At 37.2% G+C, this 12,728-nt stretch overlaps 4 protein-coding genes across 4 annotated transcripts in view; all 4 read right to left on the bottom strand.

The window, feature by feature from the left end:
* LOC134662046 (protein CREG1) overlaps positions 1-12,728 on the bottom strand; it is a 550,933-nt gene that overhangs the window by 388,242 nt on the left and 149,963 nt on the right. The gene's annotated exons all lie outside the window — the stretch shown is intronic.
* On the bottom strand, positions 100-698 carry LOC134662110 (prefoldin subunit 6). Its single transcript, XM_063518382.1, has one exon. It carries the CDS (start codon positions 577-579, stop codon positions 211-213), a length of 369 nt encoding a protein of 122 aa, XP_063374452.1. The 5' UTR covers positions 580-698; the 3' UTR covers positions 100-210.
* On the bottom strand, positions 5,349-7,777 carry LOC134657104 (uncharacterized protein DDB_G0290685-like). The gene has a single exon (XM_063512660.1). It carries the CDS (start codon positions 7,604-7,606, stop codon positions 5,441-5,443), a length of 2,166 nt encoding a protein of 721 aa, XP_063368730.1. The 5' UTR covers positions 7,607-7,777; the 3' UTR covers positions 5,349-5,440.
* Positions 9,664-12,728, bottom strand: part of LOC134661943 (chorion peroxidase) — a 34,622-nt gene continuing 31,557 nt past the window's right edge. Inside the window, exons 8-14 of the mRNA XM_063518199.1 lie at positions 12,332-12,410; positions 11,859-12,004; positions 11,177-11,418; positions 10,771-10,903; positions 10,215-10,677; positions 9,991-10,137; positions 9,664-9,888 (exon numbers count right to left, since the gene is read on the bottom strand). Of these exons, the coding sequence (XP_063374269.1) occupies positions 9,744-9,888; positions 9,991-10,137; positions 10,215-10,677; positions 10,771-10,903; positions 11,177-11,418; positions 11,859-12,004; positions 12,332-12,410 (1,355 nt within the window). The 3' untranslated portion in view covers positions 9,664-9,743. The remainder of the gene's footprint in view (positions 9,889-9,990; positions 10,138-10,214; positions 10,678-10,770; positions 10,904-11,176; positions 11,419-11,858; positions 12,005-12,331; positions 12,411-12,728) is intronic.

Below are 12,728 nucleotides of genomic sequence, written 5' to 3'. Positions count from 1 at the left end.
ACTACATGATTGCAGCCAAATTCGTACTTGAAGAGAATAGCTCTTAAAATTAACAAATATCACTAAAGGCTAAAGGTAATAATTTATAACTCCAGGAAGTAATTGTTAATACTAAGCATATATTTCGATATAAAATACATTTGCAGTGCGTAATATTAGAGGAGAGTAGAGAAATAGCATTACTTATAGGAGTTTCAGGTTAATTCATCATCAAGCTTTGACTTTGAGTTTCCCCATATCGTTTCTCAATTTATTTACATTCTCCTGGAGTGCTTCCTGCTTGTTTTCCAGTGCTGAAATGTGACCGTCAGTTCTCTTGATCTCCTTTGTGATAAACTCCATTCGTTTTGCGACATTCTGTTTCGCTTCTTCCAAATCCTGCTTGACTAACACTGGCCCGATTAACTTGTAAACTTCAGCATCCTTCTTAAGCAGCAACAGTTCCTCCTTGACCGCTTTATTTTCATTTAACTGGCTGTCTAATTGTTGTTTCTGGGAAACCGCCTTATGATATTCTTTTTGGACGCTGGTGATCATCTCCACCTCCTTCTGAAGTTTCTTTTGTATTTCCTCAGTCATTATTATGCAAAAATTGGTTTAAAGTATAAAGATAATAGTTAACTTTCCAATGAAATTAAACAGCTAATTTCTAAATTCGACTGGAGCTTTTAAGGTTATAATTATAGTTCGCTAAACGAAACTCAAAGAAAAATGACATAGCGATGGGCGAGTCGAGTTATCTGATTCGAATAATTCGAATCAGCCTACAGATGAGTTCATTCGAATCAAGACTATGGGCAATTCGAATCAACTCGACCACTAGCTAACTCGGCGAACAACTCGCCGAGCCGAGTCAACGCTATCACACTGCTACTAAGGCCATTCAAAAATAAACCTTAATACTGTAGCCCGAAGGCTCTTTTTACAACAACTGCCGCTCGATTCGCCGTCTCAACTCGAATTGGTACTATGACCATTCAAAAATAAACCTTAATTCCGTGACCCGAAGGTTCATTTTACAACAACTGCCGCTTGATTCGCCATTCCAAGTATCCCAACTCGAGTTCACTGCTAGTATGGCCATTCAAAAATAAACCTTAATTCCGTGCCCTGAAGGTTCTTTTTACAACAACTGCCGCGTAACTCGCCGTCTCAACTCGCTCCGCGCCTGTGCCTGTGACCTTGTCGCGAACCACGCGAATCGTCGAGTCGAGTCAACTCGATTTTGAATTCGAATCAGCGGCCGAATCAATTCGAATGATTCGAATTGAAAAAAAGTGAACTCGTCACATCGCTAAAATGACAGTGACATTTGAGCAGTGCTTTAAAAACTATTCGGCTCCCGTTTAAAAACGCAAAACAGGACGACTATCGCAAAAATATATTCTAGCAAACCTATACTCAAACACGCCTTCTTTGTCAGTAGAAAAAGGCGCGACCATGGCGCGACATTTAAATTTTCTACGGGGAGTTTTTTTTTAATCTTTATTTATTTATAGAGGGTTTTTACAAATGCCACCCTCATAGTGGCTCTCTAATAAAACTACAAAAATCTATCTAACTTTCACTACATAGTGCTGCAGACATTTTGGACTAGTCATTGAGTTTTCACTACTGTCGGCACTCCTGGAGTGCAAATTTCTAATTTGTAAGATGGCTTTGACCATTTTATAAAGAAGCCCAGCCTCTTCGGAGTTAACCCTTTGCGCCTACATTTTTTAAATTTGCCGCCTTTATCTACTGACAAAGTGGGTGTGCCAGAGTATAGTTTCTTGCTGGACAAAGACCTCCATGGGCGCCGCCAGGATTACTTTCAGGACGGTGCATATGTGAAATAGAAGCACTCAATGCCGTCATTTATACTTGGTCAACGAGATCTTGACAGTAGAAAAAGGCGGCAAATTTGAAAAATGTAGGCGCGAAGGGATATCGTCCCATAGAAAATTTGAATTTCGCGCCTCTTTTTACTGACAAAATTTGGTTGACCAGCTATAAGTACGTGTCAGTGTTATTGTTTTTGTTATTTTTCATTCATCATGCTCTGAAAAAGGGTTATTGTTATTCTAAAACGTGTGCAGAAAATGATACGTTTCTGCACTAGAGCATTTTACGTTCCAAGTACGATTTTATGATTTTTTTTACGACACGCAACTGAAATTTGGGTTTAAATGGATTTGTTATACAATTTCCATTCTGATATTTAACTACCCATTCCATAAATAACGATACTTTTGACTAAATTGTTAATTGAAAGTACCCTTAAGATTTACTATTGGTAGGTATGTCGATGAGGACACGAGTGAAACGCGCCGTAGCTATTTGCACACTGATTTATTAACAATAATAGGCCTACCGCGGGATGCGCGGGCGCAGCCGCTGCTAACCATACATACTATCCCTCCACCTTTATTTAACAATAAGTACCTTAAAAGTATTTCTTAAAATCTAAATTAAGTCTAGCTTGCCGCGGTGGCAAGGGTTTTAGGGCATTCGTGTCTTGAGGGTCTGAGTTCCCGGGTTGTTGAGGGGACTGGACCTCCGGGGTGGCGTAGACACGTTGGTCATCCGCGTTCTCGGATTGCTCAGAGCGCTGACCCTCCGTGGATATATTATTACCCTCTTCTCCCTCTGCAGGATGAAAAGTGTCCAAGTGTTTGGGTTCCTCTGGAAGCGCCGGCAAGGTCGGCCTTACGACTGGCTGGCTGACGCTTGTGGAGGCGACGGGGCCAGGCACGGGCAGGAATACGGTTGGCTCCTGTGTGCTCTGCGTCATGTGTGTAGTGGGCACCATACATTCCGTAGTGGGTGAATTGGTTTCTTTCCCTTTGTATAAAACAATTTGGTTGATATGTTTTTTATAACGTTACATGTTTCTTGATCTTCTATTAAATACAACCGTTGACCTAGTTTATTTGTTATTTTTCCTCTTACCCAGATAAGTTTGTTTTTGTTAATATATTCTATATAATATCTGGTCCTCGATATTAAAATCGGTTCTTTCTGCGCCGCCGTGATAATTAACCTGTGACCAGACCCCTCAACAACCCGGGAACTCAGACCCTCAAGACACGAATGCCCTAAAACCCTTGCCACCGCGGCAAGCTAGACTTAATTTAGATTTTAAGAAATACTTTTAAGGTACTTATTGTTAAATAAAGGTGGAGGGATAGTATGTATGGTTAGCAGCGGCTGCGCCCGCGCATCCCGCGGTAGGCCTATTATTGTTAATAAATCAGTGTGCAAATAGCTACGGCGCGTTTCACTTCCGCTTTATCTGTGTCGTCATTAATATCGTTGGCTATGAACCACTGAGTCAGCCGATTCTTGTAGGTTCTCCACTCCATGATTAAAAACCGAAATTAACCCAAAAGTACCAGCCATCGTCGCCACTTGGTAGGTATGTCGATGAGGATACGAGTGAAACGCGCCGTAGCTATTTGCACACTGATTTATTAACAATAATAGGCCTACCACGGGATGCGCGGGCGCAGCCGCTGCTAACAGTGCTAACCATACATACTAACTATAAAATTTCATACTTACTTAGTCATGTTTAAAAAAAAAACAAATGTATGTATTCAAAATGAAAAGTTGAGTGTTTAACTCGGGTGAAAGGCATCATTTCAGCCTCGGACTATTGGCGCTGTCACTGCGTTCGAGCGCCAAACTACCTCGGCAGAAATGAATGCCTTTCATCCCTTGGTTAACACTCTACTAAACAATACTTGATAACAATGCAGTTTCCTCCTTCAATATATATTATGTATTTTTTCCTACGTGTTTTCTTTCCTGCCAGGTGGGTGCAAGTGCATCCCCTTGCACCCCGCTGCCGGCGCCCATGAAGACCTCCCCTAAGAATATCCACAAAGTCCTTGTGCGTCCAACAAAAGATCGCAGGAAATTGTTGGACGCAGACTTACGCGGCATTACATTATACAATTTGCAGAGCGCTAGCTGAGTTAGCGCTAACTAAGTATCCTCGAGTCTCTAGTAGTTTGTGACGAGTAAGTAAGTTGCAGTAGGCATCACCTACTAAAGCTTTGGATTACTCCGAAAGCGGTGCCGTCATATAGCGGCCGTCATATAGAGGCCGCAAATGACAGCCGTCTTTACGGTGACGACATGTGGAAAGTACCACGGCGTCATAACACACTGTCAGCCACCAAGGTCAAAGCGGCAAATTTGAAAAATGTAGGCGCGAAGGGATATCGTCCCATAGAACATTTTAATTTCGCGCCTTTTCCTACTGACAAGATTTGCTTGATCATCTATAATTTACTTGGAGGATGAAATATCATCAGAAGAGGAAAATAATCGTAGTACGGAATCATTTATTCAAATCTGGTGTCATTTATTCAAAATGGCGTCACCGCTATCTAATAAAACAAGCGCGAGCGGATTCTAGGTCTGTGCGTATTTGCGTCATTTGACACATGACACTGACAACAGCAATAGAACGTAAAATATCTTGCACATCGAAATTACAAAGGAAGATAAAATTGCACTGCGAACGTTTACGTTTTACGTCTTTTTATTTTTAAATTTAGGGTTGGCCGGACACCACCGTTATGAATCGGTAGTCGTCTAAGTAAATCGATATACATTTTTCATTTTAGGTCGCGACAATTCAATTCAGTTCAATGTTTTATTCATAAAATATACATTTTACACGTCAACTTTTTAATCATTATTAAATCTAGGTAAATGTTGTTATAAATCATTCATATTACAATAGTTATTCGATATTTATAACAAATGATTATTAAATTTATTATATCGTCTTATTATGATTTATTAACCATATAATTCTAGCTTTATTTAAATCTCAAATAAAAATTCATTAAAGTCACAATTCGATACCTCAGTCTAGGTGCCATCCAATCGTAATCGCTTGCTGTGACAATCGATTTGGGTTAGTTACATCTCTATATACGTCAGTCATAATGTGTCAAAAGACGCAAATAAAAATAATTCCAGTATAGTGACGTCATTCAACGCTATATGGAGGAATCCAAAGCTTAATCCAGTAAATTTGTCGAATTTTGTAACGTGGCTCTTCTGCGTCAAATCCGGTAGTTCTGATTTTTTGCAGACTTATTTATGATGTTGGCCTAATTAATAATCCAAGTTTGTGACCTTGAGCGCCAAACAAAACTTTGTCAAACATCGAAAATACCCCAAAATTTTCGAAATTTAAAAATTACTGTATACCGCCCGTTCATGTTGATGGTATGAGGTGCCAGCCATGCAACGGTGCGACGCCCGCTTCAGAGATGACGATGGACAATAGGAGGGTGAGTGTAAATAAAATAGAGACAAGTTTAAAACTTCCAATTTATTTAATTCAGTATTGTCCCTAAAACTAATGACTACAATTCTAACTTAATTTATAAATAAGTACCTAATGTAATTTGTTGACCTATGTTTACTTTATTAGAACTTATAAATTTTGACCGTACTCTAAGGTCCACATGTAACCAGCCTTTGGGTCTCCACTGTTTTCGGCTTCTTTTAGATTAGCTGAAGATTTTTTGAGAATTTTTTGAATTGTCTCACTTAGCTTTGGGTCTGATGGCCTGAACACTTCATTTCTAAGTGCTTCTGATCTCTTTTCAAATGAACCACGTTTCCCAAATCTTTCACGCACAAATTTTTCGTACAAATCTACACCTTCGTCATCATCATCGTTATTTTGCGCAGATTCCTTTTTGTAGTCTTGCTTTTTCTGAGGCTTATCATCATATTTGTAATATCCTCCACCATCATCAAATTGAGGAATAGAAATTTCTTTGGGAAATTCATCACTATGTTCATCACTGTAGTGATAAAATCTGTTTTTGTTTTTGGGTTTTTTCTCATTACTTTTCTTATAAGGCGAGCTCTCATAATTGTATGACAAAATGTCATCAGGAAGTTTTATTTCCGGTAATTTTATACTCACATCGTCAAATTTGAAATTTAGTTTTTCATCATATCGCTCGTCTTGGGGTAATAAAGTATGTAGTGTTCCGTCATTATCATTTTGAGAATCGTCTGTTGGTGTCTCATTTTCTTCCTTATTATTTTCAGTTTTCTTGTCATGTTTGTAATTTAAAGGTATGCGTTCGAATTGTTGCTTTACGTTGCCATTTTGTTGTTCATCGTTTTGTGCGACTTGTTTCTCACTTTTTTCTCCACTGTCATTTTCCTTTGCATCAGATAAATCCTCAACGCTCAAATCTTCTGAGTTTAATTCTGAGTTTTGTGGTTGTTGTACATTAGTATCTACGTTTTCATCGCTATATTCGTTACTGTTACTTTCAGTATTCAGTTCTATAACGGGTTTGATCTCACCATTGTTTACTTTCTCAATATATTCAATCCGAGGATTTTCTGTATCTTTAATTATTATTTTATCATTTACCGGCCTTTCTTCTTCTGAGTCATCATCGTCTTTACCATATATATCTTTTGCTAATACAACTTTGCCGTCTTTATCGAGCTGTATTCTCTCGTAGCTGAAATCACCTAAATCAACGTCTTGAATGCCTTTTGGAACAGTCTTGTCTGAGGCATCGAAAGTCAGTTGCTTTAGTTCATTTTTAGGCTTTTCATTTTCTTCATTCGATTCGTCGTCGTTTCTAGTAATTTTTGAGTTTTTTTCTCGAGAAGTAGAATCATGTTCGTCTGAATTGTCATTAACTTCATCACTGTCAATGTTTTTAGCATGCGCAGCAAAATGCTTTGAGTTCTGGTTGCTGTCTTCGCTTCTTTCATTACTTTCTTGATTTTCTTTACTGTCGACATCTTTGGAAGGCAATTTCAAATCTTTACTCTCTAAGCTTTCATTGCTATTATCAGGTGAACGTGTATGTGAATCATGTATTCTTTCTCTTCCTTCATCATTGTTTGTTTCAATAGACTCGTCACTGGCATCATTGACATCAGATTTCTTTTCTCCTGAATTGTCACCTCTTTCACTTATGTGAGGTTTCCTTTCTCCTGAATTGTCTTCTCTTTCACCAATGTAAGGCTTCCTTTCTTTTGAATTGTCACCCTTTTCTCTGCTATCATCACTCCTATCTCCTGGCGGTGGATGTTTTTGCGATTGTTGGTTGTTATCTCCCCAGATTTCTTTCTTATTTACTTCTAGATTGCCTGAAGGTTCGTGTAACGTTTCAATATTAAAATCTGCTAAATTGGCGCTTTGTATTTTATTTTGCGTCAGTTTATGTACGGGTAATATCGGTTCTCTCTCTCCTGGGCCATGTCTGGTTTCATAGTTCAGTATTTCTGGGGCACTGTTACTTCTTATATTATCTAATACAGCATTCAAAGAACGCTTCTTTCTTTTAAGACTGTTCCTGATGTGGCCACTAGTTTTCACGGGTACGTCGTCATTTTTACCACTTACGTATTGCATTACCGCATCTTTATCTTTGGTGTCATTTAACTCATTTGTAGATTCAGAAGTGCTATGTGCTGCTTGGATTGTATTATTTATGGATTCACCAGTTGTCTTGTTATCAGTGTTATTGCATATAGTTGCATTAAGAATTACTGCTTTGAGTTGGTCATGCTTTTGGGCTAATTCGGCTGATTCTGTAACAGTCTCTTTAGATTTCATGACAGTCTCATTTCCATTTGAAGTTATGTTGTTATCCGCGACAATTATGGCCTCGGTTACATTCTGTAAATATAATTTTATCTATAAGTATGAATATTACTTATTATGAAGGGAATAGAGTTTAATTATTTGAAATATTTTTATACAACTCACCTGCCAGTATTCAGTATTTACACAAAAAGGAAAATAAAACAATATAAAACTTTTATATATCTTTTATATTGTAATTTTATTTACACAATACTACATTTTTATTGCATGCTCTGTTATAGTTCGTTTTTTTTAGCATTAGAAAGAACTTGCAAGAAGGTAAGCGATCTTGACATGTCTTTTAATTGAAAAACGCTTTTTAAAAATCAAAAACTATTACTTATGAAAGCAGAAGAATATAAATGATCGTATTAGATTCATAATTGTTTCATAGGTATTTGCCGTAACTTATTTTTAAAATGTGTTTTTCAATTAAAAGACACATCAAGATTGTTTACCTTATTTCTAATGCTAAAAAAAACGAAGTATAACACAAATTACTCTACTACTAGGACTAATAAAACATATAAGAAATAACAAACTGGGTGAAATCTAAATTTCTACTGTGAGTGATGGTGCGTATGGGTGAAATTTAAAGTAAGTAGGTAGTCTGGGGCTAGTAGGTACTCGATTTTTTCTCAACTACGGTCTGACCCGAGTTTAGATAATATATTAAGCTCATATCATTAATAAATCGAATACTGCTCCTGACTTACCTTCTACAAAAACTTCAAAAAACAACAAGTAAGTACGTTTCGTAAATATGACTGATGAACCGACCAGATCTACAAATGCTTCAATATTCTTAAAAACTAAATACAGGTATTAAAGAGGAGATACATATTTTTAAAATTTAAAATAATGCATAGTAGGTGAATCACAGAAAAAATATTTGACTTAGGTAAACAACCACCTAGGCTATAGATAAATGAATAAGTAAATAGTTATGTAGGTATCATCTTAATATATAATTTTTTTTCTGTAAAGCTGCATAAATAATAAGTACCTGTTTATTTCATTGTTATCAATCATCATTTTGCATGTTTATATCAGCATTGATATTCAATACAGGTACATATATTTTCATATAGGTACATATATGATATTCATCATCTAATTTTATTATCTCAGAGAAAATAACTTACAACATATGAATCATAGGTACCTACCTAATAAGTATAACAATTGGTATGTTTTATTATGAAATATATTTCATCTATAAAAATATGGCATTCAAGCGTTTGGCTTTGCGCCCCTTAATTAATTTTGTACACGTTAACTATTCTACGTATAAATAAGTCGCCTCAATGTGAACATAATTGCGTAAGCTGTAGGTAATAAATCTACGGGGAATTTTGGTGATATAACTATGACTTCAATATTTCAACAGTTTTTATAAATATACTTAGAGCAGTTATAAGCCCTCTAAACCCTCTAGGTCAGAAACGTAAATAATAGGTATTAGGTACGTATTAAATATTTAAATTGTCAGAAAAAACAGTGGCTTATAATGTACCATATTAAACTGTTTGAAAGTGTCTAGACCTAGAGGGCAGTAGGTTTTCTCTATAGTTATTAACTTAAATTTTAGTCAAGCTGTTGTGGATAAACCATTTACATAACTAATTTCTTCTATAAATATTGTGATACTTAAACACAAAACAACATAACCACTAACCATTTGGAAAAGTTATACATTTACTGTGAAAATGTGATGTATGTCTATGACGTGTCTACTTAACAACAGACTGGTTACGTGATGACTATTACAACCAGGTCCTTCAATTCATTGCTGCAACTTTATATTTTGTTTAACGTTCAACGTTTTTAAATGTTAAAAAAATAAATATAAAACCCTCAAAGACTCATAACTTGACACAAACTCTATTATCATCAGCGCGATAGAGTCGCTGTCACGTTACTTTTAGGTATTGGCATTGACCGAAATGGTACCTATGTTAAGGCAGATTATATCATTTGACTTTAAGGATTAAGTACTTACCTAAATTAAATGTAAAATAGGTCAATAATATTATGGGCCGTAATTTAAGTTGCAATAATGAATTAAAGGACCATAAATACTCTAATTAATACTTGGTGCTTGAGACTACTTCTTGCCAAAGAACGGGTTGTGCGAGAAGCTACTCACAAACTGTTTAGCGGCACCGTGGAAGGGCGAGGGCGCGGGCTCCGCCCACTTCGTGAAATCCATTGAGGGCATGATGCCACTTCGGCAGGGTACTCGCGGATTTCTGCAAAAAGTTTTAATATTAAAGCAAATTCTAACAATAAAATATACAATAAAAAAAACTATACAAATGACGGGATTTTGAGGTTGAAAAAAGGGGACTTACAATTCATGGTCCGCCAATACCATGGGGTAGAGCTGAACGGTGTCAATAATGTCCGTGTTATCGCAAATGACGCGCGCAAGTCGCGACTTTTTGATCTCCGTTAGCTGTTCTGGGGTGAACGATGACGGTTGGTTTGGCAATTCGAACCTACGGAAATAAAATATGTCAATTATATACGTACAGAAACATTAGGCACTTTGAAAAACAATATCGGCTAAACTTACCAAAATCTGTCTCCTCTTCTCGAGTATGAGAACTGTGTAGCGATAATACAGGCGAAAGTAGGCCCTAACATGGAACCTGGCAACGGTCTCTCTGACACTCCCCCTGACCACAGATCAATATCCACAGGATGTTCAAAGATTTGTCCGTATTTGTTTATAGTTTCGTTAGGCATAGACCCGTGAAGTTCGTCGAAAGTTTCGGCTCCACCGAGACCGCAGAACTTTCTGAATTCCATGTATCCAGGAATACCAAACTCTCGGCCTCTTTGCATGTTGAATGATACCAAGTCCATTCCGAAGCGAGCGCCGACCTTCTTGAAGAGATGGTTGGTGACTTCTTGCGTGATAGAGTCGTCCATAGCTTGCGCTACTTGATTCATGAGACCCATGACATATTCGTCAAGAACTCCTGCTCTGTACAGATCGTAAGGTCTTCGGATCAGATCTGACAGTCTCTTAGAAGCTGTAAAGGACCAAAGATTAAATTGACTCAGTAATTTATGCATGCAAATAAGATGCTAATCTCTGAGTCATAGACATTGACGATTTAACTTACCGATAAACTTGTGAGCCTTGGACCATCTCTCGACAGCCGTGGGCAATAGTGAATGTCCGAACCGATACGCGGCTGAGGCGAAGGAATCTATGACGTCTGGGTTTACCGTTTTATCATATCCATCCCAGTAACCCTGAAACCAAATCATTATTAGGAACGTTGAAAAGTTATGCGTGTTTTTTTTTACGAGTAAGACATATTTTGAATAGAAGGTCAGCCTTTGTGCCATGTTAGAAATAAATATACTTAATTATATACCTAAATATATAGCGGTGAAATAAATGCAAATGATTACGATGTACCAGAGATGAAAATCATATTTATGGATAACGCCATAAATAAAATATACTTAAGCCTGAAAAAATAATCTGACGTAAGTCGTCAAGCATATAGAACTTTTTTTTACTTCTCTCTCCAGAACCAATCCAAATTTTTCCATAACATCCTTTCCGAGCAGGATAGGCAAGAATTCATTGTAAGTGATGTGCTGAATTTCAGCAATGTTGATTCGTCTGGCCTCCTGGAAGAGGGTCTCGTCGTCCCAGTGAAGGTTCACTTCAGCCAAGCCCTTCGCCACACGGTTGTGTTCCCGAGCCATGAGGGTGTGCATCACAGTCAAGACCAGTTGCTCGTTGACTCGAATTTCACCTAATAAAAAAAATTACTTTAGGTTTCACAAACTGGGTAATAGTTTTTTATGCAAATGGTATCATCGACCGTCAGCGTATTTTTACTACCTACCTATAAGTGTCATGCAGCAGTTATTCTGAGAGACTGTTTTCTCAGTAGCTCATGTAGAAAAATACCAATATAAATATTTCTCCTAAACTAACGTTTAATAATTACTAGATCAAATCTATAGTCATTATCGACATAAGGTTGAAGGGAAATAAAGTACATTATAAAAATATCTGACACGATCATATTTGTAGAGCCATAAGAGCGTGTCACATATTTTTGCGGCCTTCGAAGAGTAACATATTATTGCAGGTGACTGTACCGTTGTACTCAAAGACAGAAAAACAGTAAGACAGAAGTATTAAAAAGGTCTTAGATCTATGCTGGTCAATGTGCAAGGAATGACTTACCAGCCTCAAAGCAGTACATGTTCTTGTTGGGTCTGGTGCAACCTTCATCGGGTATATCAAGCTTCAGTGGCAGGAGATCCTTCAGACCGTACTCCGTGAAGACAGGGTTCATGCGTAGTAGACCACCATAGCCGGTACGTAGTTTCCTGTATTACATGAAAGATTATAATAATTATTATAAGGCTAAGAATTAATCCAACTTATCAAGCGAATGCCATCTAGCAGCGAAATGAATCATGGTCCCATCTCTTTCTTCATGATCAATGGAGACAATACAGCAGCGATATTCAAAGCAGATGTTAGTTAGCAGATGTCGCCATATCTGATAACTTAACTGACAAAGAGACACTTCTTCAAGATGGTGACGATCTTGCTTTCACTGATTTTGGTTGTAGTTGAAGTCGAATCAAATTAGACATCACAACCAGACATTAAAACCATCATACAAAAATAGCAATCTAAAGCATACACACCTGGAGAATTTATCAGTAACTCCGTAGACAGTGTTACCGTCAATAGCGCCGGTCAGAGTGTTGAAAGGGACTCGAGAGCCTATGAACAATAAACACTTAGATAAAACATTTGTAAGTACCTACCTAGATATCCAAATATTCCTAATTATATTACTGCTGGTCATGTTAAAGCCGCCTCCGTTGCCATTTTGATGAAAAAAATATAAAAACACGAGTTTATAGGGAATACGTACAGAATACCCGAAAATGCTTGTTGAGACATGGTAATGAGTAATGAGATGAGATGGACGAATTTTCGTATAATGAGCCACTAGTAGGATCACTCACGCACTCATTGCACCTACTCATTAAATTGTTTACTTATAAATAAATTTATCTCGCTTATCCAATTTAATAT

Source organism: Cydia amplana, chromosome 2 (assembly GCF_948474715.1).
Source record: "Cydia amplana chromosome 2, ilCydAmpl1.1, whole genome shotgun sequence".
Lineage (NCBI taxonomy): Eukaryota > Metazoa > Arthropoda > Insecta > Lepidoptera > Tortricidae > Cydia > Cydia amplana.
The sequence above is the reverse complement of the archived record's forward strand: the minus strand, read 5'-3'. Positions and strand labels throughout refer to the sequence as shown.

Bases quoted from the DNA above. Each gene is read 5' to 3' on its own strand.
- LOC134657104 (XM_063512660.1), bottom strand. From the start codon at position 7,606: ATGAAATCTAAAGAGACTGTTACAGAATCAGCCGAATTAGCCCAAAAG.
- LOC134662110 (XM_063518382.1), bottom strand. From the start codon at position 579: ATGACTGAGGAAATACAAAAGAAACTTCAGAAGGAGGTGGAGATGATC.